This window comes from Meriones unguiculatus, chromosome 11 (genome assembly GCF_030254825.1).
Source record: "Meriones unguiculatus strain TT.TT164.6M chromosome 11, Bangor_MerUng_6.1, whole genome shotgun sequence".
Classification (NCBI taxonomy): domain Eukaryota; kingdom Metazoa; phylum Chordata; class Mammalia; order Rodentia; family Muridae; genus Meriones; species Meriones unguiculatus.
Genome location: NC_083359.1, coordinates 42,582,341 through 42,609,792, shown reverse-complemented (window position 1 = coordinate 42,609,792; position 27,452 = coordinate 42,582,341). Strand labels below are relative to the sequence as shown.

Below are 27,452 nucleotides of genomic sequence, written 5' to 3'. Positions count from 1 at the left end.
CGGCTCCCTTCCCAAGAGAAAAGGCCAAGCTACCCAGTTCCTCTGGAGCAGGGAGCGCTAGGGGCTTCACCTCACAGGGGGGCTCTCAGAAGAATGGATCATCAGCGGTGGGACCCCGTGTAAGATGGTCTCAGTGCTGCTGTTGTTACTCCACAGTGCTCCAAGCCTGTGGCTCTGGAGCGCCCAGGGCACAGCCTTTCCTGCAAAGTGCTTCATACCCACCCACCCGCCTGTCCCTCTCCCATCCACCCGTCCCTCACCCACCTGCCCGTCCCTCACCCACTCACCCCTCACCCACCCAACCGTCCCTCACCTACCACCACCCCTCACCCACCCGTCCCCACCCACCCACCCATCCCTCACTCACCCACCCACCCATCCCCACCCACCCACCCACCCATCCCTCACCCACCCACCCAGGAATTGTTGAGGAAAGGATTTGAGTGTTTGGGGAAATCTGGAGTTTTATTCAGAGCTGTACCCAGCATCCAGTGAGCTGACAGCCATAGCAAAGGATACCTCCCTGTTTTCCTTGAGCCCTGTCTAATCACAATCAGGCGGTGCCAGGGGCTCACTATGAAAGATCTCATCCCAGGGTGACTCTGCCTTTACCCACTTCACAGGTGGAGAAAACTGAGGCCAGAGAGGCAAACGTGTTGTCCACTGTTCCCCACAGCTGAAAAGAGACCGAGTGACGATTCAAACACTAGTCTATCCTGGCTGCCTTCCCTCCCCCCACAAGGCTAACAGATTCTCATGTGTGCTTCTGGAAGTGTTCTATGAGTACAAAAGCATATCGTACAGGTATTCCTGCCCACGACTCTCAGGGAGCTGCGCTCCTTGCCTGAACCTAGTTTAGGGAGCACATTTACTTTTAAAACTGTGTGTGTGGGTACAAGCATAGGTATGTGCACACGAGCAGGTGCCTGTGGAGTCCAGAGGGCTGCATCAGCTCCCCTGGCGCTGGAGATACCTGACAAGGGTCCTGGGAACTAATAGGGTCCTTTGCAAGATCTTCGAGTTCTTTCAGCTGCTGAGCCCCCTCCGCCCCACCCCTCACCCCCAGCACCAACCTCTGAATTTTAAGCCAGTGGAGACAGCAGCTCAACTCGAATCTGGGTCCCTCAATGATGTGAGCAAGGCCCAAGCTGTATGTCCCTTTCCATTCTCAAGCTTTCACCTCCCGACTTGAACTCTGAGCCCTTTGGCTGTCTCTAGAGTCTCTCCAGCACGCCTCTTCCCAGACCAGCTCCACCCCCATCCCCCAACCCAAGGCAGCACTGAGTCCTCTCAGCTGTCTCTTCTGCTCTAACGCCTACCCAGACTCGGTTTTCCATTAGCTAACAAAAAACAGGATTTGCCCCTTGCTGCAGGCCCTGAGCTAATGGGATGCGGGCACAGCTCTGAATGGGATCGATCTCTCTGGTTCCGTCAGCCTTCTGCCCCTAGCCCTGTCTTACTCCAGGACGTGCTGGCAGGATTATGCAACATTGCTATTCTCAGCCAGAACTAAGCAGCTTTTATGACCCGCAGTGAAGTCTCTGTCATGGCAGGCCCCGGGTTATGAACGTTTCGGGGGATGTTTATGTCCTCCCCAGCGGGCCCGGGTGGCAGTGGCTGCCCAGCTTCCTGCTTGCTTGAGTTGCCACTGTGTGACAAGCTCTTTGGTGAGTTAGCTACGGGAATCCCCTTCTGGGTGCGGGTTGTTATCATCCTTTGACAAAGGAGGAAACTGAGGCAGAGGGTAATAAAGTTTTAACCTCTCAGCCGGGCAGCTGTGGCTCCCTCCTGTAACCCCAGCGCTCTGGGAGGCAGAAGCAGGTGGATCTCTGTGAGTTTAAGACCGGCCTGGTCTTCAAAGTGAGTCCAGGACAGCCAAGGCTACACAGAGAAACCCTGTCTCAGAAAACAAAACAAAACATCTCTCAGAGAAGTCTTGACTGGGCATAGGTGCCCACAGGATCCGAATTCAGTCCCACGCTGTGGCTGTGGCCATTGCCAGCCCCGTTGGCCCCACCTTGAGTGTGATTTGTTGACCTTGCAGGGCGCAGGGACCCCATCACCACCTGGAGTCTTCCACAAGTGTCTGAGGTTCCACCTGTGAGTTATCAAAAAAGGGGTGTCTTGGCATTGCCCAGATAAACCCTTCAGCCAGGGGGCGCGCCAGGCCCCATGTGCACCATGGGCGCGGTCACGGGTCCCGGCTCAGGTGGCCTGGGCGTCCTGGTTCTGGCTGCAGGCTGCGCAGCCTCTGCAGTACCAGGCGGTGGGGGCGGTGTCCGGGGACCTAGGGAGCGCGCCAGAAGCCCCGCCCGCAAGGTAAGCGCCACCTTCCCAGGGAGCGGCCGGCAAGCGAGTGGCCGGCGATCGCCCCGCCCTGTTCCTGTAGTGACCCAGAGCCGCGGCCCTCCGCACTCGGGGCTCCGCGCGCCGCCGCCGCCGCCGCCGCCGCCGCCGCCGCCGCCGTCTTTCACCTGCGCCCGCCGCCCGCTTTCGGTGCGCGCCGGGCCGTCGCAGCGTCCCAGGTCCCTCCGTCCCAAGCGCCACCATGCACTCGCTCTTCAGGAAGAAAAACAAAGGCAAATACAGCCCTACGGTGCAGACGCGGAGGTGAGGGAGCGCCCTAGTCTGGGATGAGGAAGACCCAGAGCTGAGCCAGGAGTCGGGGATGCGTGGGACGACGGGCGGAGGTCCCTCTGGAACTGGGAAGTTCTGCCCTGTGGGATGGGACCGGTGAGGGAGCACCAGAAATGACACGAGGGACTCTAGAGCTCCATGATGCGCTACTTTGGGGGCCTAGAGGGTGGGGACTTAAGTAAGGCGCTGACTGTACCCCCAAACTGTGGGGTTGTCCCGAACCTGGAATCTCGGTTGTTTCGGGGTTGTGTGGCCACTCTAGGTCTCTCGGGGTGCGGTGCTTCCCTGCGGGGCTTGCAGACCGCGGCAGGTGCTGCTGGCGTAGGGCTGCGAGAGATGGTGGCTCCCAGGGCGGGCCACCTGTCCTGCTCTTCCCGGCTGCACCTGCGTGCCTGCGCTGGAGCGCTCAGAGGCCGCCACGGGCGCAGGCGCCGCGGGGGCCCACACCGAGGCATTCTCGGGCTCTCTAGCCTCCCGCTCGGCCCCGCTGGGTGGGGACAGACCCATTTCTCACTGCGTGATTTCTCAGGGGTGTGGCTCCTGGCGCTTCCCCACCCCCTAGCCCCGAAACTGGCCGCGGCTGCTTATCCCTGCGTTCCCAGGGCCGCCCGAGAAACGAATGACATGTCTTGATGTGTCTGGATGGAGAGACAGCCCACGTCGGTTTTGATAAGCCTAATGTATTCATTCGCTTAATAACCGGTTTAGGGGAGACTGATGAAGTTGCTGAGATTGAGGGAGGGGGTGGATCTCGTGCCTCTGTCTTGACACCCAATTAGGGGAAATGGGGGGTCCCTCCAAAGAAATTCAGGCAGATGAGAAGTGACAATGTCACAGCGCATGTGGCTGAGAGGCTCTACACCGAGCTGCGCACCTCCTCTGGCCCACGAACAGTTCCTCCCTGCTCCCCAGGCTCCACATGGCGGCAAGAGGGAGATTCTGGACCCTCCTCACTGGCTATCTCTGCCTGTTCAACCCAGAACCACCTACTGAGACAGGTGCTCTGGGCACTGCAGTCTGGAATGTGGCAGGCATGTCCTTCAGCTTTTAGAAACTCTGCTGTCTTATGGTCTCACTGACAGGGCTCTTTGAAGCGCAGGGTTTCTTCCCTTGTTCTGCTGTCCCCTCCCCTCTCCAGCCCGCATCTTTCACAACACCGGAGACAGGGCAGAGCCCTTCATACTGTTCCTCTGTAGCTGATCCAGCTGGCTGTCAGACCCCGTTGGGGTCCCATCCAGTCCTTGTGCTGCTTTCTTGAGTATTGCACAATCGGACACTCCTTGCCAGTCCCACAAGGGGTCAGGCCCCTGTGGTTCTCAACAGGAGGAGAGTCACACATCCCAGGAGCTGGGCCAGGTCCCACCCCCACAACTCCCAGCCCTCCAGCCCTGAAAGCCTGGGCTTGGATCTAACAGCAAGAGAGCAGGGAAGGGAGGAAGGAAGATCTCCGTCTTTTCCAGCTACAGGCTCTGAGAACCTGGTCATTAAAGTATGGGGGTCCTGCCTTCCTCCTGCTCTAGGCAGCCCCACTTTGTCCTTGCTGGCAGCTTTGGCCATGGATCTCAGCTTAGAGGGTCTCTTGCTTCAGGACAGGGTGAAGCCTCCTTTGGGTTCTTATGGCCTTGTAGTCACCCAGCCCTGAGTAGGGACCAGACACTTCTTTTCATGGTGTCCTAGCCAGGGTGCCCTCTGTCCCCACCCCTTGCTGGAGAACTACCTCCTGACCAAACAGTGGGGTAGGGCAGCCTTGTGCCTATTTCTCTCTCTCTCTCTCTGCCTCTCTTACTGTCTCTCTGTCTCTGTCTCTGTCTCTCTCTCCCCCCCTTATTTTCTCTCTTTCTTTTTTAAGACAGGCTCTTGCTATATAGACCAGGTTTGCCTTGAAACCACTGTGCAGCTCAGCCTGTCCTTGAACTCCATCCTCCTGCCTCAGCCTCCCCAGAGCTGGGACTACAAGAATCTCTGACACAGTGGCCGGTGTCTCGCCATCCCTGTAGCAAGCACAGTGGTGTGTGTGTGTCCTCGTCGTTCTAAACTGTGGCTGCTGGCCATAGGGAGTGGCTCCTCCTAAGCTATCCCGCACTCTCAGTTCTCCGTGGCTCCCCGTTGCCGTCTGAGGGAGAATGCGATCCTCGGGGAGGGTGGGTAGGAACTCCGGTCCAGGGAGCAGAAGCCTTGCTGCTCATTCTGGTTTTCTACACTGATACAAAGCTCTGGGCCTCAGTTTCCCTGCCTGCCAAGGATGAGATGGTCAGCATTTCGCCAGTGGAGGGCTGGAGAAACAAAGTCCCAGCACACCAGCAGTCCCCAAGCACCCAACGCAACCCGCAAAAGGATAGTGCCTCCCCAACTCAGGGGACACAGCAGCCCCGAGCCAGGACCTTTACACCAAGCAGCCAAGGGCTTGGGCAGCACCAGTCCCCGTCAAGGAACAGAGAGGCGCCCTCCCTGTTTGCCTGCCTTTTAGCAGGTGACATGGGTTGAGGGGTCCTGAGCAGGGTGTGAACCCCGCTGCTCCCGTCACCCTGGTTCCTAATAACAGGTGTGGATGCTGGCATTCACACCTGAGCTAATGACAGGGTCAGGCTTGGTGGCACAGGTCACTGAGGAGAGCATCTAACTAACAGGGAGGCACTGAAGGATGCACACTCCCACCCTGACTAAACTTGCACGGCCAGGGGGTTCTTGACCCAGCCACTTTCTCACCCAGGGTGGGGATGACAGAGTGTCTGCCTGTGAGTACTGGCTAAGGATGAAATGAAATAATCCAGAGAAAAGGGTGAGAACCATAGACCCATCAACATGTAGTGGTGGTGGTGGCTGCAGCGGCGATGATGATGATGATGATGATGATGATGATGATGATGATGATGACGCAACAGATGCAGGGGCTGTGTGGCTGGGGCTGTAGCTCAGTTGGTAGAGTGCTTCCCAGCATGCAGGAGGCACTAGGTTTGAGTCCCAGAACTGTATAAAAGCAGGCATGGCAGCACATGCCTGTCATCCCAGCACTTGCGATGTGGAAGCAAGAGAGTCAGATGGTCCTGTTTACATAGAGGGTTTGAAGCCAGCGTAAGCTCTGTGAGACCCTGTGTGAAAACAAGCTTATGACACCAAGGATGTACTCACTGTAAACCCAGAAACAAGCCATGGGTGGAGCGAAACCGAGGGGGACCTTGACCACTCCCTGCGCTCAGTTGCTGGCGTCACCCAAGGGAGATAAGATGAAGTTAAGCTTAAACACGGGTGTAGTCATGTGCTGGATCGGGATGGATCTCCAGCCCGCCATTCTTCATTCTGGAATGACGGGCCAGAGGCTGTGGGGTCAGAGTGCTTCCAGATCAGGGAAGGATTCCGGGGAAAGCTCTGAGTGGAGCACTTAAGGAATCCAAAGACAAAACCGCGGATGGCTGTGACTTCCAGGCCAGCCCAGGCTACATAGTGAATTTCAGGCCAACCAGGGCGACATAGAGAGACCTTGTCTAAAAAATTACATAGAACTGATTTCACATCCAACTCCAGTCATGCCCCCCCCCCCGCCACCGCCGCCGTCATGGTAGAGAGGCGGGGGGGGGGGGGTGAGCCGGCCACCCCGCACTCAGTGTGCCGAGGGGTGGATGCTGGCACTCAGGTCGCTTCCTCCTTTTCCTTCAGTCTGGGGCCACAGGCTGTGGGATGATGCCGCCTGTGTTTAGGGTGGGACTAGCCACCTCAGTTGAGCTAGTCTAGGCACTCCCTGGCAGACATGCGCAGAAGTTTGTCTCTAGAATGACTCTAGATCTTATCTAGTTGACAGTCAACCATAACTAGCACTAACGGCCCTGCCTCACTGGGAGGATCCTGTGAGGAGAGAGGGGACTGGCAAGAAGCATCGCAGGCTCCCTAACCATCTCGGTGGCTGAGAGTAGTGTTTGCTGTTCACCAGGCATGAGTTCAAGCCCTGGCTGTGCATCTGCTGAGCTGTGTGACCTTGAGGAGATCACCCAGCTCTGGAGCAGTCTCAGAGGAAGGAGCCATCCCACACTGCTGAGAGGGGCATGGTCCTAAGTCTAGAAGCCTGCTAGGCAACAGACTCAAGAGGGCTCTGCATGTACCCATTGATGAGTGACAGCTGGAAGGAGAATGCTTGGGGGAGGGCCTGTCAGTGAAGCATGCCACCCTCCCAGTACCTGGGTGTCTTGGGCAGAGTAAACTGACCATGACTCCCCTGCACCTGCCAAGGGCTCCATGGCTGGGCTATGGTACCATGTCGAGCTGACTGCATACACACCAGATGGGCTGGGTCCCACTTCCTACAGGTGAACACCCTGGGCTCCTGAGAGGCCTATGCTGGGGCCCAGGTTCCTGTGGAGGAACCCCCATGCCTGAGGCTGGTGGCAGCCCAGTCCAGGGACTCTGCAGCCCGATGGTGGAATGTTGACTCCAGCCCTGCAGCCTTTGCTACTACGCCCTCCCCTGTTTAAGGAGGTGGGGGGTTGGTGGGAGTGGGGGAGTGTTTAGGCAGGGTCTTAACTTACTATGTAGTGTAAGGTAGCCTTGAACTCACTGTATATCCCAGGCTGGCTTCAAACTCATTCTGTAGCCCAGGCTGACCCTCAGTGAACTGTGTAGCCCAGATTAGCTTTGAACTCATGGTTGTTATTCTGCCTAGGCTTCCCATGTATTGGGATTGCCTTACACCGTGCCCTGGCCTGGCCAGCTCTGTGTGAGGAAGAGGTTGGCTAATGAAGAAATCTAGGACGGAGCCGGGCTCGGCCTGTGGGAAGCTAATGACAACGGTGCACAGGCACTGGCATTGGCAGCCTTGGGGGAGAGGGAGTTTGGGGGAAACACGGCTCGGTTAACACCCCCTAAGTGTTAGCTACCACCCAAAGCTGAGGGAATAGGAGTCAGGCTCTCCCAGGGCACAGCAAGCCCCTGCAGGCAGCGTGGGACCTCGCCGGCACCTCCTGTCCCTCCTGCCTGCCTCAGCCTGTCCGGGCAGCGGAAGAGGGACCTGGCCTCAGGGCTTTGTTCTTTCTGCTTTTGTAGGCTCAGCCTCCTAAGCCCGAGAGGCCTCCTGCTGCCCCACTCTCCCTTAAATGGGTCCCCATTACTGCTGCCTCCAGAACTCACAGCCCAAAGGGTTTCTTGGGCCCTGCATGCCTGGCCCTTTGCCATTCCTGTTTTAACCCAATAGCTGTCCATCTCCCTGAGGTAGGCACGGCCACTGCTACATGCGATGGCAATGTTCCCGACTGTTTAGCTCTTCTGGGACACTGGCAAACGCCGCCCTGCACAGTCTGAGTGCCTATTCTGTCTCCATGCTGTTCCTAGCCAGGCACAAGGCCTTCGCCCAGTCTGTGCCTCCTGCTTGAAGTGTCCTTTCCCCTTCTCCCTGATTTACCTGGGTTCCCAGGGGTGTCCTCCCTCTCTCTACTGAGACACACACACCCACCACCTAACCCATTGTCTTACCTAAGCCAGCCTTAACTCAGAGCCATTTGGGTTTGTGTGCTAGCCCACCAGACCATGAGTGAAAGAGTGGGGGTGGCCAGCAGATCAGAGGCTAGGGAATGGAGAAGGTAAACAGAAGTGGGAGAGAGTTCTCTCTGGAGCAGTGTGGCCCTGCCCCCATCCAGTCTCTGTCCTGGAGACAGAGTACACAACAGGTAATAATGAAGGGCACTAGGTGCTCAACTATAGGAAGGAGGGGGAGATGCGGGCATCTAAGCAGAGCCCGAGAGGCAGCTGGAGATGGGCCAATAAAGATCATTTCAGAGGGGATTTGACATACACTGTACCCTCACTGGGTCCTGCTGAGCAGGCAAAGCAAGTGGATGAAAGGCGAGAGAGGACGTGAGTAGGTTTTAAAAATGTACAAACAGCAGTCAGGTGCGCTGGTGTAGGCCTGTAATCCCAGCCCCGAGGAGACTAAGGCAGGATGATTATGAGTTCAGGGCCAATCCAAGTCACATAGTAAGATCTTATCTCAAAACAAAACAAAAGCAATTACCAACAGCAACAAAAAATGGTGGGGGGAGTAATTTTTTGACAACTTTTGGATGTAGAAAACCAAATGTTAAATTAAAATATAAATGGGGTGGGGGTGGAGCTGGGGGAGGCCCAGCGGTTAAGAGCATGTGTTGCTCTTACAGAAGACCTGGGCTTAGTTCTCAGTACCACATGGTGGTTCACAGCTTTCTGCAACTCCAGTTCCAGGCGGTCCAATGCCTGTTTCTGATAAGCAACAGGCAACTTATTGTGTGGAGATGTACATGCAGGGAAAACATCCACACACATAAAAAAAAATGGTAAAAAACATAAAAATAAATATAATTATATACTCCTGCCAGGGGGGCTGGAAAGGTAATTCATATTAATGGCCTTTTATTTATTTTTAAAGAAAATCTGAAGTGACTATGGCCACGAAAGGACATCCAACTAAGTCCTAGTAACAAGCACAGGGATGACCACTTCTTTTTGGTACTGTTTGGCTAGCTCAGCTGGGTCATAATGACTTATCTCTAACTCAGAGTGACATTCTAATGCCCAGCGGCACTATGGTTAGGGTGAGCACTGTAAGTACCACAGGGACCTTCAAGACCAGATTCGTGACTTGACTTTTGTGTGTCTGTAATGAGAACTGAAGGCCTGGAAGCCAGGAGGTAGGCGGCCTTCCCTGGGCAGAAACAATTTAGGCATCAAAAATAGAGCAGGAATTACTACCCCAGCAACCCACTCAGTGTAGGATTAACTTCCCCAGGATTAATATCTGGGTGTGGGGGGGACTGACTGTCTAATTACCACAGAAGTTTCTAGTAGGGAAAGTATCAGTCAATTGACTAATCAATCTGGTGTTTATTGAACACCACCTGTATGTGGCTTCCTCTTAAGATTTTCTTCTGGTGGAGATTTGGCATTTTTCCTCATCCCTGTTACTTAGCTTTAACAGTTGCTGTGCTTCATTTCCTTGTTCTCAGTCCTGGCTGTATCTCAGAATACCCTGAGGAGATCCACCTAGGGTATTGCTTATCTCAGACTAATTAAATCAGAACCTTTAGAGGTAATTGCCTCTGTTCTTAGGCTGTGCAGTCAGGAGTACCCACAGGAGTGATGCTGATGTCATGCTCTGTCCTGTGTTTGGGGGGGTGTACATTATACTTCCCCTCTCAGTGGCAGCTTCCTGGAATGTCACCTTATGCTCATCTTTCCTGTATCACTTAGTTTCAGGTATATCTCAAAATATCATACAGTCCAGGCCTGGTGATGCATATCTTTAATCCCAATTTTTCTTTCCTTTTTTTTTTTTAAAAGATTTATTTATTTATTTATTATGTGTACAGTACTCTGCCTGCATGTACTTCTGCACATCAGAAGAGGGCACCAGATCTCATTATAGATGGTTATGAGCCACCATGTGGTTGCTGGGAATTGGACTCAGGACCTTTAGGAAGAGCAGCTGGTACACTTAACCTCTGAGCCATCTCTCCAGTCCCTTTAATCCCAGTTCTTGAAAGGCAGAGATAAGTAGAATTCTGAGAGTTCCAGGCCAGCCTGGGAGAGATATCTTTGGACAGACATGGTCTCATGTAGCCCAGGCTGGCTTTACAGTTGCTATGTAGGTAAAGATTATTTTGGACTCCTGATCCTCCTTCCTCCATCTTCCAAATTCTGAGATTAGAAGCATGAACCACCATGCCCAAGTTATGAGGTGCTGAGAATTGAAACCAAGTTTGTGCATGCTAGGCAAGCACTCTGCCAATTTGAACTAGATCCCCAGTCCCTTAATTGGAGAGTTTAACTCATTTATGTGTATTGTAGTGACCAATGTGTTTGGACCCACTCTGCTGCATTGTCATTTATAGTGCTTCCTTTTTTCATTTCTTTGTTCTTTGCTCACCTTTTTAATTAGATTGAGTTATGTTTTCCAAAATTAAATTTAGATCATAAGAGCACCTGTAGTCCTAGCACTGAAGAGGTTGAAACAGGAGGATTGCAAATTCAAAATCAGCCTGGTCTACAATAGTAAGACTCTAGTTTCTACAAACAAACAAACAAACAAAAATTAAGTTGGATTATGAGGCCTGAATAGGACTAATAAGGCTGAAAATACATGGCTTAGGTAATCTTCCTAATTATAATCACTGAGGTGTTTTCTTAACCCTCCCTATTAACCTATAAAGTTTAAGACAATAAAGACTTGCTCATCTTTAGGCTGGGCCCTGCTGTAACCCTTAATTCCAGGGCTTGCATAAGTTTAGGGCTTAGGATATAAGAATTAAATGGACCAGGCATTTTATGGTCTGTCAACAGCTCATCTCTCCTGGGGCTTATGGTCAAAGTCCTGTCCCCAGGGTCTGTGACATGGGAAGGGAGATGGCAAGGAGTTGATGCCCAGGAGTGAAATGTATTGAGCTGTTATTGGATGTCTAGGGAGTACACACTGGGCTGCTGCAGTTATTGGTGTAGACACTGACCAATGTAGGTGCATAGGAAGACTCTGTCTCAAAAAAAAAAAAACCCAAAAAACAGTTAATAATAACAAAAACAATTCATTAAAAAAACAAACAAACAGAAAACCACAAAGCAATTTTCCTTGGTCCCTCTTGGCTGTAGACACACAGATGTTAAGAGAATCCATGAGATCTGCTTTGAGCTCAGCGTTCCACCTCCATGTGAGCCAATAACATCCATCTTGGCAGGTGGCCAGAGGGTCAGAGAGGGAGTCTGTGTCATCACTGGGTGGGGTGTGTGGCCCGGGTTCCTGCGATGCTGCTGGTTCCTCGCACTTGAAAGTCCTGTTTGGAGGGACAGGTGGGGAGTCCCTTGTTGTCACATCTAAAAGAATGACTCAGCCTCAGTTTACCATCACTGATTGTCACCTTGCCTGTTACCTGGGATTAATTGTACTGACCAAGATGCCAACAAGGTGTCAATTACCTTGTCACTCCTGGTAGTGAATGTCTCACCCTTCTGTCCCTAGTGTCTCATGTCACTTTGTCTGGGGTGGGTGGGTGTGGCTTAGCATTGATGTCCCCTTTGGACTGGGGAGGTTGCTTTGGAGCCTGGATGCTTAGATTCAAATCCTGACACCTCAGTTTCTTAGCTGTGTGACCCTGGACAAGTTTCTTCAATGTGCCATGCCTTAGTTAATATCATCTGGAAAAGAGGACAGAAGCCACTGACCTCTGTGAAGTATCTGCTCGTTTCAGCCCCTGCTGATGGAGCCCAGACATATGCAAGGCCTGGAATCGAGGGTCACTGAAGAGCAGTGTGTGCTGGAACACCCTTGTAATTTCAGCACTAGGGGGGCTGAGGCAGGAGGAGCATCAGCTCATGGCCAGGCTGAGCTACACAATGAGACTCTGTCTCAAAATTAAAACCCCCAAAACAAAACAAAACAAACAAAACAAAACCCAACCCCTCCAACAAAATGAAACTCAGAAGAGGGCTGAGGAGGTGGCTCCACTGGTGAAGTCTTTGTCTCGAGAGTGTTGAGGACCTGAGTTCAGTCCCTGGGCACATGGTAAAAGCTGGCCGTGGTGTCCTGCTTCAGTAGTCCCAATGATGGGGAGCCTAAGGTGGAGACAGTTAATTCCTGGAGTCATGCTAGCCAGCTAGCCTGGATCGCTCACTGAAGTTCCAGGCTGCGTATGACTGGCCCTGTTTTAAATACTAGACAGGCGGCAGCTGAGAAACAACAGCTCGGGTTGTCCGCCGACCTCCTCGCAGACACGTGGGCATACTCACACCCGCATACACGTATACACAAACACACACACACACTGAAGAGCAATGTGCAAAAGGGGGACTGGCTATAGGGTTCAGGGATTGATTACTTGGTCACTTGCCACCAAGTCTGATGACCTAAGTTTGCTCCTTAGGACCTACATAGTGGAAAGACAACCAATTCCCTCAAGTTGTCCTCTGACCTCCGTACATGCACGCCTATCTGTACCTATCTGTACACATACACACAAAATAACTAAAACGTAATAAAAAAGAAAGAAAGAAGAGTAGCCCGGCTCCAGTAACTCTACAGCACCGCCCTTCCCGGGTCCTTTAATAAGCAACATAGGGCTGAGCGGGCAAAGTGGGCGCAGTGTGTGCTCTGTGTCCAGCCCCTGACATTGCAGTCATGCTCTGAGTCCCCAACTAGAGGAGACCTGGTTGGGGGATCCACCACCCCCAGGTCAGCCGCTACCACACCTGAGGGCCCTCGGAGCCACTGAGCCCACTCCTGGTTCTGGAGGCAGGTGGGAGGCTTGAGCCTCTGGCGGGAGGCTCCGGGGGGGCGAGCAGTTCCCCAGGAGCGTGCACTCCCACGTTCCGGGCATTCCTGCACACGCCCCACACTCACCGAGACAACATTAACCTCAGAAGGGTTAAGGCGCTGAGGCCGGACCAAGGGAGACTGAGTCGAGTGGCTGTGGTGAGAATGGAGTGTCACACCCCCGCAGCAGGGCCCCACCTCTACGCAAGGAGAGGCCGGTGGCAAAGACATGCTGGGCAGGCAGGGACAGCTCGGTGGAGGTGGCCGCAGAGGGCGGGCCTCTCGGGCCACCGGGCAGCAGTTGGCTCTCAGAGGGTCTGCTCTGGGGAAAGGGCTGTCTGCCCAGCTTGGGGACAAGCCAAGTCCCCAGCTCTGCCCTGGTGCTGGGATTCTCGATGCTGCAGCTGGTGCAGCTACATCTTCATGCACTGACCCTCTGCACTCCGGCCTGGGCTCAGCCAGGCAAGACTGAAGCCCTGGATCTTCTGGGAGTAAGGTTGTCAGGGAGCTGGCAGCAATGCCTCCCCAGTGTGCGCGCGTGTTGGGGGGGGCAGGGAGCAAATACCTGACTTTATTAAGGGTCCATAGGTACCAGACCCTGAGCTGAGGCATACATGAAGCTCACCTGCTTCATCCCAGCGCTACACAAAGGTCCCAGAACCTCCTGGAATCAGGCCCCACTTCCAGGCCACGTGACTTCCATGTCAGGCTCGGGAGACTTTATATGAAAGCCTGTGAGTGGTCTCTGGTGGTGTAGGCTTTCTCCCCTAGCTATTCCCATGCTACAGGACAACTAAGACTCAGAGAAGCCATGTCACTGACAGTAAGAAGGGAGGAACCCAGGCTTAATGAACAGCAATGCTGCCCTTCTCTCCCACCCCCACCCACTGGGGACCCCTGCATAAAATTACAATTGTTCAGGGGCCAAGCAGGACAGGAATCAGGGCCTCTCAACACACCTGTGTTCCTTCTTACGCAAGCAGTGTTTGTGTCTGTGTGTGCCCGATGGCTGTCCCTGATCCCGGCTCTTCTGATGGGTGTCTTTGCTGGTACCGACATGACTACGGGGTGTCCTGGCCATGCTGGGGAATCACACAGCACACGGCTCAAACCACTTTGCAAGTAGTCTCAGAGCCACTGAGTCCCCAGAGTAGAGCAGGCAGGGCTGCTGAACCTCTAACTGCCAGCAACAGAGACAGGACTAGTCTATGGCTCTCTGCCCTGCCCCCTGGGTCTCTCTGCTCCAGATACATCCTAGGGACACAAAGAGATACCTGTTTCTGTTTGCAGAAAGCTCTTGTCGGTTCCTCATGTTCTTAGACACAGCCCTAGAGCTCTGTCTTAGTTAGAATTACTGCAGTGATGAAATATACTACCAAAGTGACTTGCAGAGGAAAAGGTTTATTTGGCTTACACTTTCACACTGTACTTCTTCATGAAGGAAATCAGGACAGGAACTCAAACTGGGCAGGAATCTGGAGGCAGGAGTTGATGCAGAGGCCATGTGGGGGTTGGGGAGGTGCTGCTTACTGGCTTGTTCTTTGTGGCTTGCTCATCCTGCTTCCTTATAGAATCCAGGACCACCAGCCCAGGGATGGCACCACCCACAATGGGCTGGGGCCTGCCCCCTTGATCACTAATTAGAAAACTGCCCCACAGCCTGATCTTACGGAAGCACTTTCTTAATTGAGGGTCCCTCCTCTCAGATGACATAATTAGCCAAGCACAGGCTCCACGGAGGCACTCAGCAGCCTCCCAGCAAGCCTGGCCACACTTCCTCATGCTAGCAGAAGGAAGAGGAGGCACAAGAGAACCCCACTTGGCTTGCAAGATTCTCGGTAGGCAGTCCCAACCCACAGCCAGGCCTAGGCTGAAAAGGCCATTTCTGGGGTCTTTGAAGTCCTAGAATCTATCCCAGTTCTGTTCCTTTACGCTTTGTAGAGTCACAGCCAAGACTGTGAGGTGGCATTTCTCAGGCCTCAGCATGACCTCCCTAACTGCTATAGGTGGGAATCTGCTGGGTCTCACTTAGCCCCTCTCAGTTTGCTGGAAATCCCAGAAACATAGAAGAAGCCATGTCCCTTTAAGTAAAATGGAGCTTTGCTCTAACTTCTCCAGCTTCTTCCTTGATGTCTTCCCAGGTCCCAGGGTCCTTTGCTCCCTTCTGTCTGATGTCAAGGAAGTTCCCATCTGGACATGTGTGTTGGCTAGGCTGTGGGACAGAGATCATGGGGTCACTGGGCAGGAGTCCCAAAAGTGGCATGGTACTGTCTTTGGTGATAAGTAATGGGTATCAGGACCCCCTGCTGAGTCCTACCTTGGTCATGTGAACCTGGCTTCCAGGACCAGCATGTCAGCAATCAAGCCCCCTCTTCCACAAGAGAGGAGGGTCCCTCCTCAAGAAGCCACAAACAGTGTGGGGATAGTGTCAGCCTCAGTTCCATTTTTAATAGCAGCTCTAGAGGGAGGGACAGTGCAGAGAACCAGTGACCCCAAGGACATTATTACTGCTGAGCCCCACTGAAGGGTCAAGCCACCCACAAGCCACCAGGAGCATGTTGGGTGGCCCCTGTGTGGTCAGACAGACAACAGTATCCCACTGAGGAGCGTAAATGATCACAGATCTGCCGTTAGATGCTGCTCTGAAACCCCACTTCAATCCTTGAGCCCCATAAATGTCTTTGAAACTCAATTCAGATGTCAACTACAACCCTTAATTAAGCAGCAGGATGTATTAATTCCATTGTAGGGATGATGAAACTGAAGGCTATCAGATGAACAATTTGCTGGGTGTAGTAGTACCGGTCTGTCACCACAGCTTGTGGGGAAGCGGAAGCAAGGGGATCAAAAGTTCAAGCCTTGCTTGAATGCAGACTGAGTTCAAGGCTAGCCTGTGTAACCCAAATAACACACACACACACACACACACACACACACAAAGGCTGTGACTTTAACTCAGGGGACGGCGCTTGCCTAGGAAGTTTAAGGACTCGGGTTCAATCCTCAGCACAATTGTTGGTACAACCAGGTCTGGTTCCAAACACAGGTCCTTCCCCTCCACAGCCTACCCCCCCATGTGTGCTGCCCATGTAATGGGCTGATGGGGTTGATGGCATCTGAGACACCCTCAGATGGCAATGTCCACTGACTGCCCTGACCACTCACACCCCCACTAACTTCTGGGCAGTGAAGTGAAGCTTGTCACGGCCTTTCAGTGGTGCTAACAGCCCTGCTGTTCTCTGGGGTGGGTGGCTGGGAGTGCTTCAGTTTCTCTGCTCCAGCCTGGTGGTTGCCAGCCGAGGGTGTGACAGGAGTGGGATGAGGGTGGAGGGAGGAACTGTATCTCAGCCTCCATCAAGGCCACCAAGAGCAGATGCCCAGCGTGGTTCATCAGCGAGATGAAAAGCCCGACCTGCCAGGCCTGTTCCCACACCCCTCCCTGTGGGTTCTGCTCCACCCCACATTCCTGTGCTCCTGGCATGGAACTCTGCAGCTCTCACAGGAACACACGTGGTCATCTCTCTCTTACTCAGACCCCAAGCCCAAAGAGCTAAAGCACAGAACGTTCCAGACTCAAGTCTCATCTCTTTTCTGTACAGCAGGACAAATAATGCTGTCCTGGAGTGATGGTGTATCGGTTGAGAGCACCGACTGTTCTCAGAGGACCTGGGTCAGATCCCAAGAACTTCAGGGAGGCACACAACAGTTTACATCTCCAGTTCAGAGGATCTGACACCATCTTCTGGCCTCCATGGGCACTGCACACACATGGTGTCCAGATATACATGAAGGCAAAACATGGATGCACATAAATAAGTTTAAAAAAAAAATTAATGCCGCTTATTTTAGAGGCAGCAGGATTCCCGAGCAGAGTCATACATACAAGAGCCCGCTCAGCGCTGGGTAGAGACGGTCAGCCTCTGGAAGCGTTCACTGGCATCTTCCAGGTAACTGGGGTTGTCCGGCCCTGAGAACAAGCATATCCTCGCAGCACCTGAGGGGCCTCTCCAGGAAGAGTTCAAGGTCAGGCTGAAGCCATTTGGGCTCAGCATGCTCTATCTGTCTTTTGATCTCATGGCTGCTGCCACTGCTGGCCACTGACCTGGTAGTCCTGCCTCTGAGGGTTGTCAGGGCCACTGATGGTGCCTTCAACTTGTGGCTTCTGCTGCTCAGCCTGGTCTCACCTCTCAGCCCTGCAGGGTCAAGGAGGAAGGGGACAGGCAGCACAGGAGGGTGGCTCTCAAGAAGGCCGGAGTGAGCTGGTTTAGGTGGCCAGAGGTTACTTAACCCCAGCCTCTCACATGTAAATAAAGGTGATGTTTGCACCAATCACAGCACCCCCTCTGCTAGGCCATCCCGAGGTGCTTTCCCTCTACCTGGGTAGACAAGGTTTCAGGTCAGCTCCAGGTCACTGAGATAACCACCCTGCAAACCATCAGGGCTGGAGCGTTGGCTTTGATCAACGGGTGGCTTTCTAAAGGTGTCTACGGAGTGTTCTGGTCAGCTGGTGCTGGCATGGGGGCCATTCCTCTGGCTGCTCAGGGCAGCCAGCCAGCATCCACCAACTGCCAATCAGGGAGTCACATCGCACTGCCCCACAAACCTTTGCTTCTTTACAGGGAAAATAAACACCAGCCATGCTTACAATATAAACTTAGTTTACCACTAACACTAGTGGTGACTTTAACAGATCTTGACAATGCTCAGCACCTGCCTGGGGCCCCAGGGAGAAATAGGTGCTTTCATCTGTCTCGACCCAAACCCTCAAATAGAAGGATCTCTTGGTTTCAGAGGTTTAAAGCCAAACGTGGACAACAGAGAGACTCCCCACCCCCACCCCATATTCATGACCGCCTCACACGTGGCCACACCCCAGCCTCCCTCTCATTATTCTTTTTATCTGTTGTTGTTTTTTTTTTTTTCTGAGACATAGTCTCACACTGTAGAATTCGCTGTGTAGCCAGGAAATTCTGATTCAAGCTGGCCTTGAACTCTCAATAATCCCTGAGCCTCAGCCTCTGGGAACAGATGTGTGCCACCATGCCCAGCTGGCCAGTAAAGAGCACTTAGGAGACAAAATGTACTAACTCTGCAATTCCCTCACCTAGTGCATGCAGTTCACGAGGTTTAGTGTGTTCACCCATGTGTGCAGTCAACGACACAGGATATTATATCAATGTCACAGCACCCCCCCCACACACACACACACCATCCTTAGCACTCCTGAGCCCTCTGCTGGCTCAGTCCCAGCCTCATCTAATGTGCTTTCGACTCCTGGGGAACCCCTCCACTCTGACATCTCACATCAGAGTGTCCTGGCACTCTCTGATCCCTCACACCCGGCATCTGTGCCTGTTCATCCTTATTGTCACAGTGCCCAAGCTTCTCCATGTTTTGGATGGACCACATTTTACTCATTGGTCGGTAGACATTGAATTACGTTGTGCAGACAGAAGCCACATTAATTGTCTTTTGGGTTTAGACCCAGGAGAGAGGACTCATTAGGCTGAATGGCAAGTCTACATTCAGCGGCTGGTTTATTTACTTATTTGTTCACTTTGAGACAAGGTCTCACTGTGTAGCCCTGGCTGTCTTAGACTTGCTTTGTAGACCAGGCTGTTTTTTTGGGGGGGTTGTTTTTAATTTTTTTATTTATTATAATTTATTCACTTTATATCCCAGCTGTAGCTCCCTCCCTCATCCCCTCGAAATCCTACGTCCCTCCCCCTATGCCCCTCCCCCAGTCCACTGATAGGGAAGGACCTCCTCCCATTTGACCCTAGCCTCCTATCAGGTCTCATCAGAACTGGCTGCATTGTCCTCCTCTGTGGCCTGGTAAGGATGCCCACCCCCCTCAGGGGGAGATGATCAAAGAGCCAGTCACTGAGTTCATTTCAGAGACAGTCCCTGTTCCCCTTACTAGGGAACCCACTCGGAGGCTGAGCTGCCATGGGCTACATCTGTGCAGGGATTCTGGGTTACCTCCATGAATGGTCCTTGGTTGGAGGATAGGATAATCATACTAAAATCTGTACACCTGAAGAAGCTAAGCAAGAAGGAGGACCCTGGGTAAAATGCTCAACCCTCATTCAGAAAGGCAAAAGGGATAGATAACGGAAGAGGGGAAAAAAAACAAGGAATAAGACAAGAGCCTACCACAGAGGGCCTCTGAAAGACTCTAACCAGCAGGGTATTGAAGCAGATGCTGAGACTCATAGCCACACTTTGGGCAGAGTGCAGGGAATCTTATGAAAGAAGGGGGAGATAGAAAGACCCTGAAGGGGCCTGGAGCCCCACAAGGAGGGCAACAGAACCAGGCTGGTTTTAAACTCAGAGATCTACCTGGCTCTGCCTCCTGAGTGCTGGGATTAAAGGTGTGGGCCTTCACACCCAGCTTGTTTATTTGTTTGTTTCTTTGTTTATTATGAGACAGGGTCTCAAGTAGCCCAGGCTCATCTCCAATTTGCTACATATTGGAGGATGACATTGATCTCCTGAACCTCCTGCCTCCACCTCCTGAGGGTTGGGATCCACACTTGACTTTATTCTATGGGAGTGTGTGGTGTGGTGTGTGTGTGTGTGTGTGTGTGTGTGTGTGTGTGTGTGTGTGTGAAAGAGAGAGAGAGAGAGAGAGGGAGTGCTGGTAGTCACATGAGGTCACCTTGAGTCCTCTATCTTCTATCACTTTCTACCTTATTTCATTGAAACAGGGTCTTCTTCTTCTTCTTCTTCTTCTTCTTCTTCTTCTTCTTCTTCTTCTTCTTCTTCTTCTTCTTCTTCTTCTTCTTCTTGCTTGTTTGCTGTTTGCTTTTTTGAGACAGGGCTTCTCTGTGTAGCTTTGGCTATCCTGGCACTCACTCTGTAGACTAGGCTGATCCCACAAGAGGTCTGCCTGCCTCTGCCTCCCAAGTGCTGGGATTAAAGGTGTGTGCCACAATACCCAGCAAGACAGGGTCTCTTAATGAACCTCAGTGTCTGTCTGTCTGTCTCTTTGTGTCTGTCTCTCTGTCTCTCTCAGCTAGGCTGGCAGCCAGCAAACACCCGCAATACCTGTCTCTGCTTTCTCAGTGCTGGGGTTACAGATGTGTGAGTACCATGCCAGCTTTTACATGGGGGTTGAGATATGAATTTACATCCTTCCTGAGCCATCTCTCCAGTCTAGCTTTTTTTCCCCTTTGAAAACAGGGCCTCAGATATCCCAGGCTGGCCCCAAATTAATTATGTAGCCTTAAACTCCTGATGCTGTGGCCCAACCTTCCAAGTGCTGGGATTGCAGCCAGCCACACCTGGCTTATGTCTTCCCCCTTTTCCCATATCTCTGCACCATTCTCGCCAGCAGCCCATGAGACAGTGATTTCTCCATGTCTTTGTCTGCCATTGATAGTGTTTTTCATTATTCTTCATTATTTTTATAACCATTTTGAAGTGGGTAAAAGTCTTGCAGTTTTAGTATCTTAAGCCAATCTGTTAAATATGTGCTGCGTGCTACAAGGCCTGCAAGACTGTCAAATGGAGATGCTAAGGGTGTGGACTCTGAGGACTGCCTCAGCTGGGATCCTGGCTCTGTCATGTAATTGCTGTGTGTTTTGGGGAAGGTTTCCTAATCTCTCTGGTCTTCATTTTCCACATCTATAAAGTTGGGATAATAACCTGGTTCTCCATCATGCTAATTATGGGGTTCTAAGGAGATAGAGTCAGAAGGGAGTAGGAACCTGGCATGCAGAAAGTCAGTGTTGGCGCCTGTTGTTATCATGGGGCACGTTGTTGGCCTGTGATGGGTCACGTGGTGTTTGTAGCATCCACCTGGGTAGCAGTCAAGGGGAGAACTGCTGTTCTTTGCTCACAGGCCGTGTGACTCCAGAAGAGTGTTTCGACATCTCTGAGCCTTGTTTGTCTCATCCACAACGTACCACAGGAGGCCCCCTGAGTCTTGCTGTGAGGATGATAGAGGTGGTTGTTGATGGCTGGCTAGTCTCTCAGTGGGTGCCAGACCAGCAGGGTGCCTGTGTGTTCATCCTCACTCAGCAGGTGGAGAAACTGAGGCTTCATGGGATTAAGGCATAATTCCTGCCTGGAACTGTCCAAGCTCCAGCTGGTCCCTCTTAGTTGTCCCCAGCTCCGAGTCCCCTTCTGTATGATGGGACAGTGAGAGAGTTCTACAAGTGACCAACCTGTGTCGAGGCTGCCTGGGCATATGGACACATTCTCTGAGGGGAGGCAGGACAGATCCTCTTTTCTCATGAGGTCCTAACCGTGGCTTGTGCAGGCAGGAGAATGCCAGGGAGAGCCTTTCTATCTCCAGATGCAGCAGCCAGGCTGCCGGTTACTGGCAGGAGGGCAAGAAGCCGGGGATTCATTCTCCTACAATCTGCCCAACTGAGGAACGGGAGAGCTAGGTGGGCCGTGACCTGGTCTCTCGGAAGCTCAGCTTATCCCTCATGACCTGGCTTTTGCATGAACTTCCCCACTCTGATCCTTCTTGGCTCATCTCTCGGACACCAATGTCCGCTGTTGCAGAGCTTCTCCGAGCCTTGTGACTTTGTCTGGGTTGGGGAGGACTTCCTAGCTGTCTAAACTGACAGGGGTCAGTCCTTGAATGACTTACAGAATGAGGCCTCTCTTTGGAAAAAAGCTGCTTTCTTGGTTGATTGTGCTGAAGAGGTAGCTGGGTCTAGCTCTCTGTGAGCCTCCAGCCTACTGCCCTGGCCTGACCCAGAGCAGACCTTTGGGTAAAGGCAAGGAGGTAGGCAAGGGCACTCATAGCTTCCTTTGCTGCTGTCATTTCTGTCTCCGGCTTTGTTCACCTCTTTAGTACCTGCCAGGCTGGTCTTCAGCCACTGGTGGGTATCCAGGTCCCCTAGAGAACCCGAAAAGCAACAGAGACGGCATGCAGTGTCCTAGGTTCTGGACCCAGGGTCCCACTAAGTTGCCCAGGTCAGCCTTGAAGTCACTGTGTAACCCTGTCAGGCTTTTGAGTGTGTGTGATTCTCCTGCCTCAGCCTCCCAAGTAGATGGGAAGACAAGCCTGTACTACCAGGCTCAGCCATATCCCGAGGCAGGCCATATCCTAGGGGGACTCTCAGGCAGGCCTACGAAGCCAGAATTCCTCAGCAGCTGACTAGATCTCTGTGGCTTCACATTGAAGCTGCCATTGTTCCTCCCATCATTGTTGACCACCATTCGGTGGCTTAACCCCTTCTACTGTCAGGGCTGCTGGGTGCCAGGGCTCCTCACTTTTGCAATGATGCCCAACCTGACAATTTCAGGGGAGGCAGCCCAGAAGGGAAGCTTCCAGCCAACTCAAGTCAGGTAACACTTGCTTATAAAGGCGAAGGAGGCATCTGCCCAACCAAGGCACACCTGCATGCAAATGAAGGCTCCTGTTTGCACCAATCAGAGCAGTCCTTCTGATAGACTGTCTGGGAGAAGTGCTCCACCTCTGGCTTGGGTATGAATAGTGGTAGGGTCATCTTGAGTTCACCAAGGTTTGTGACATCAAAAAGTCTAACACAAAACTGTTTCAAAAAGTTCTGACTCCAGCTGCCTTCAGGAGCCATGATGACAAGCTGTGGTTGTCATGTAGTTTATTTAAGGTGTCCATGGAGTGCAGGAGACAGAGCCAGCAGAAGGGCAATCCTGCTATCCTGTCTGACTGGCAGTCTTTTTGCATGAGGCAGTCAGGGCAGCAAGGGGCAGTTCATCCTCAGTATCTTTGCTAATTTACTGGACCATGCATATTGGCAGCACCTACAATAAAAACCCAAAGGACTATCGTTAATACTCATGGTGATTTTTACAGACTTCAACAGTGCTTTAAGGGTTAAGCGCTTCAACTCCCAAAGTGCCACAGGGAGGGCTGGGTTCCCTCATCTGTCTCAGTTCTAACATGCATGGCTTGAGTTAGGTGTGGAAGCCAGCCAACAGAGAGAGGCCAAACCCAGAGGGGGAAAATACATAAACAAAAATCTCATGCTTTGACAACATGACAGAATAGGAACTTTAAATCCAATGGACAAGGCGAGGCCGCTGGTACCCTTGCCCTGTGCTCTGTGTTAATGGCTTCATCCTGTAGGGACAGGCTAGCTCCTGGAAGTCTGGCTGGGTTGGCAGGTCCTGCTTAGGGCCCAGGGTGGGGCCAGCATGGGAGGTTGAAGGGTAGAGGCTTACACTGAGTCCCACATCTCTGTTCCTTCTGTCCACAGCATCTCCAACAAGGAACTCTCAGACCTGATTGAGCAGCTGCAGAAGAATGCGGACCAGGTGGAAAGGAACATTGTGGACACTGAGGCCAAGATGCAGAGCGTGAGTGCCCAGTCCTCCGTCCAGGACCTTCTTCACCCAGAACACCTTCTCCAGGGTCACACGCATCCAGAAGTCTCTGTGGTTGCTCTTGGCATCTAGAGTGAGGGCTAAGAGACCTGCAGCCCTCAGCGTGGCTATGGCTAGGAAAAGGACCCGCCCAGTGCCTCCGGAACACCGAGTTCCTGCACTGGGAGGAAAAGTGAGGGCGGTGAATTGGTAACCTAGTAACAGTGGCGGGGTTCTTTGGCTTCTACTGTCCTCAAGAAGACAAGCTTCTCCTGGGTAGAGCTTTATTCTGGGCAGAGCCTTCCTCAGCGTACCCAGGATCTTCCAGGTGTGGAGAACTCTTCCAGCTCTAACCTGGGGTAGGATTTGCACTTGTACTCATTAAGCAATCTCTCCACTGTGTGACTCCCTCTCAGAGGGCAGGAGCACCCACTTAGTCAGGTTGAAAGCTCCAGGACACCCAGCAGGTACAGCTTGGAGCTCCACGCTGCTGCCGCCGACACCAGGGGCATTCTCCCAGGCTGCCTCCAATGTCTCAACGCAGTCTGCAGCCTCCTTGCTGGGGAATGCATATCACTATCCCACACCCTCCCTCCCCAGAACACCAGTGCTGGAGGTGAAGCCCAGGACATTGGGCTTGCTAGGGAAGTCCTCTTTTGGCCTTCTGGCTGAGGTGCTAGAAGAACTGGGGACTAAACAGTGACAGCTGGCCCCAGGAATGGTTGCAAGTGGAACTGCTAAACTGGGCAACGAAAGTAAGCTAGAAAGCCGGGTTACACGTGAATTTCAGAGCAGTTTCCCTGAGTGTCGGGGGCCCCGGCACTGTTCTGTCCTCACTTAAACTCTAGTGTGAGTTGTTGTTTATCTGGAACTCTGGTGTAGTCGGGAGCTTCCTCTGAATGTTAATCACCAGGTGACTAAGAGCCAGCGCTGACAGTGGGGGACCGAGGGTGGGGCCTTCGTCATGGTCCACCAGGCCCCACTGTTACCTCCAGTCCCTGCTGTGGCTGCTCCCGACTACAGCCTCTTCTGACAAACTAGGTGTGCAGTCCTAAAGCCGGTCTACAGACAGCACGGAGTACCCAGAGATGGGGGTGTCAGGTGGCAAGTAGGGTCCCTAGGCTCAGGAAACCGGGTGGTCAGCCCTGGCCCAGGATGGTCCTGCAAGGACTCAGGAATGTGGTCACCTTCCTGCCTGGGGTCCTTGAGCACTGATCCCCAGATTATATCCCTCACCACTCGGAATACCTGTCCCCTCCCTTCGTGCCTCTGATTGTTTTTTCCTGCTGTCCCCTTCCTGGCACCCTGCAATGGTGTTCTGTTTGTTTTCTTGCCTAAACGAAAAGCATGGTGTTGGGAATGGATCTGTGTTTCTCTCACCAGAATAGTGCGTGCTCATTACTAACGTTTTAGGATAGATAAACAATAGTTAAAATCCCATAGAATCCTCAGAGGCATCCAACAGCCCTGACCTTCAGGATAGCACAGTTACACTTCAGTTTAACCTTCTCTTGTGTGTGTATGTGTGTGAGTGTGTGTGTGTGTGTGTGTGTGTGTGTGTGTGTGTGTGTGTGTGCAGGTTCAGGCTTCCCTTTGTGTTTGCCTGTGCATGTGTGCATGTATGTACTGCTGGGGATAGAGCCTGGTACTTTGGCACATCAGGCAGGTGCTATACCACTGAGTGATACCCCAGCTCTGAGCTGTTTTTTTCCTTTCTTTTTTGGTTTTTAGAGACAGGGTTTCTCTGTGTAGCCTTGGCTGTCCTCGACAATCTTTGTATACCAAGCTGGCCTGGAATTCATAGCAATCCTCCTGCCTCTGCTTCCCTGAGTGCTGGGATTAAAGGCATGTGCCATCACACCTGGCTCTTTAGTTTTGTTTAAAACAAAACAAAATTTCATGAAAATTTCTCTGTGTAGTCCTGGTTGTCCTGGAACTAACTCTGTAGACCAGGCTGGCCTCAAACTCAGAGATCTGTCTGCCTCTGCCTTCCAAGAGCTGGTATTAAAGGTGTATGCCACCACTACCTGGCAATGAGCTGCCTCTTAATTTCAACAGAACAAAGTAGAAAAAATAGCAGCCAGTTTTTGAAGAGTCCATGGGCCATATCATATCCTTCCTCTGCCTCTCTCTCTCTCCCTTCCTCCTCCTTCTCTTCTCTTCCTCCCTCCCCCCTTGTTTGCAGAAGGCATCATTATTTATTCGTTATATTGCCCAAACATTTTCCTGAACTTTTCTTTTTCTTTTTCTAAATTGGTGAGAGTTACTTGAGTAGCAGAAGCTTAACCCCTTCTGTTGGCATCAGCACAGTGCTGACATCATTTCCATCACCTTTATGGCCCCTGCTCTCTTCCCCAGCCCCTGCCCCAGTCACCCCCCCTACTCTGTGTTGCAAGACCTACATGGCCCTAGGAACAGAGCTGTCCAATTATATGCCTACGTGCAGATGTCTGCACCTGCAGACAAGCCTGAAGGATGGAGTGGTCCCTTCCTAGCTCCTCCAGCAACACTGTCCATTACCCACATTGGGCCACCTCGCTCTCCCACCCGTTCATCATGGAGCCAGTCAAGCACCAGGCCAGTCAGTCCCTCTGGTCTGGAGGACCATTTTTATCAGGGTGTAACTCACAGAAAGAGCCCAGAAGTGACCCCCAGCTGTGAATTTACCCCTGTGAGTCAGTGCTGGAGTAGACACTCACCTAGGCAGTATAAAATACCTAGTTAGGAGTTTTCTAGAAAGCCTTTGGTGCTTACCCCCTAAAAGTGACCCCTCCCTAGCCCCACTCACTGTCCAGTGTGGCTGACTTGAGCCCTCAGGTACTCACCCACTGTCTCCCGAGTAGGTCTCCTTATCTCAGCCAGACATGTTCCCATCCAAGATTCACCTGTGGGACTCAGTAATGATTAACAGACTTTGCTTTTGAAAAATTAATCTTTGACACTGGCCTGGGTCAGCCAGTGATTGAGAGGATAAAATTCCACCCAAGCCAGGAAGTATGTTGCATTGCCTGCCCCAGCTCAGGGATGCCTGGCCCACTGGCTGGCAACTCCACAGCCTCAGGGCCAAGCCACCGGGGGAGCCAGCCTTCCATCCTGCTCCAGCTCCCCAGGTAGCCAGGGCCTGGAAGCCTGGATCCTAGCTCCTCATCCACAGGGAGCTGAGTCCTTCTATACCCTCACTGTGCCAGCTCTGTTCCTTTTGTCATTTTTTCTTTCTGGTTGCAACCCAAGGTCCCATCTGCTAAGCACACACTCTGCCACTGAGCTGCACCTCCATGTCCTCAACTTTGTTCTCTTCCTCCTCTTCTTCCTCCTCCCCTTCCTCTGCCTTCTAGACAGAGACTCATGAAGCCCAGGCTGGCTTTGAACTGACCTTATAGCTGAGTCTGGCTCTTTTTCCTTCTCCTTCCTCCCTTCGTTTGTTTATTTAACATGCGTTTGTTTGTTTGTTTATTGTGTGTGCTCCAACTGTGGTACACATATGAAGAGCACATGACACATGACAGCTGGTTCTCTCTGTCTACCTTGTAGGTCCTGGGATGGGAATCCCCGCCGTCAGGCCTGGTGGCTGATGCTTCACACTTAGCAATCCTATCAGATCGCTTCCTAGTTTTGTTTTTGTTTTTGAAGATTTTTTCGTTTTTGTTGTGTGTGTCTGGGTGTTTTGCCCAAATCTCTGTCTGTGCATCACATGCATACCTGGTTCCCATGGAGGCCAAAAGAGGGCTTTGGATGCCCTGGAACTGGAGTTACAGGAGGTTGCCTTGTGGGCGCTGGGAACCGAACTCAGGTCCTCTGCAGCCAGGGCTCTTAACCACTGAGCCATCTCTTCAACCCCATTTCCCTAAGTCTTTTGAAATAAGGTCTTGCTGTATACTGGTGGTTGACCTTGGATTTGGTTATCCTACCTCTGCCTCCCTAGTGCTGAAGTCACCTTCACACACACCCTTTCTTCCCTTTTTCAAAAGTGATGCCTGCTTCACACCTTAACAGGTGCATGGTCTGGGGTGTGTCATCCAGTATTTTTAGGACCTCAGTAGAGCAGTGGGAAGTTCTCACAGACCAGTGTCAGTGGGCTCTCACTGCAGTTTCGATTCATGTCTGTCCTTAGCAGCTCTCCTCTGCTTCCTGCCTTTGGGTCCACCTGTTGGGGGGTTTTCACCTTAGTGAGATTCCACACTCCTGGTCACCGTGTCACCCTCTGGCCACCTTGTCACCCTAGCCACTGTGTGTGTTTCTCTCCAGTCTCACT

The 27,452-nt window shown here is 52.3% G+C and overlaps 1 protein-coding gene and 1 long non-coding RNA gene across 3 annotated transcripts in view; one reads left to right on the top strand and one right to left on the bottom strand.

Moving 5' to 3' along the window:
- Nucleotides 1-2,414: 2,414 nt before the first annotated feature.
- Nucleotides 2,415-27,452, top strand: part of Ppl (periplakin) — a 46,871-nt gene continuing 21,833 nt past the window's right edge. The window contains exons 1-2 of one of the 2 annotated variants that reach the window (XM_021632388.2): nucleotides 2,415-2,610; nucleotides 23,095-23,194. In XM_021632388.2, coding sequence (XP_021488063.1) covers nucleotides 2,549-2,610; nucleotides 23,095-23,194 — 162 coding nt within the window. In that variant the 5' untranslated portion in view covers nucleotides 2,415-2,548. The remainder of the gene's footprint in view (nucleotides 2,611-23,094; nucleotides 23,195-27,452) is intronic. The other variant, XM_021632387.2, reaches the window with a different exon arrangement.
- On the bottom strand, nucleotides 22,413-26,080 carry LOC132646345 (uncharacterized). Its single transcript, XR_009584526.1, has 3 exons — nucleotides 26,026-26,080; nucleotides 23,060-23,381; nucleotides 22,413-22,639 (listed from the first exon to the last, which is right to left on the bottom strand). It is a non-coding gene; the product is annotated as an uncharacterized LOC132646345 (long non-coding RNA).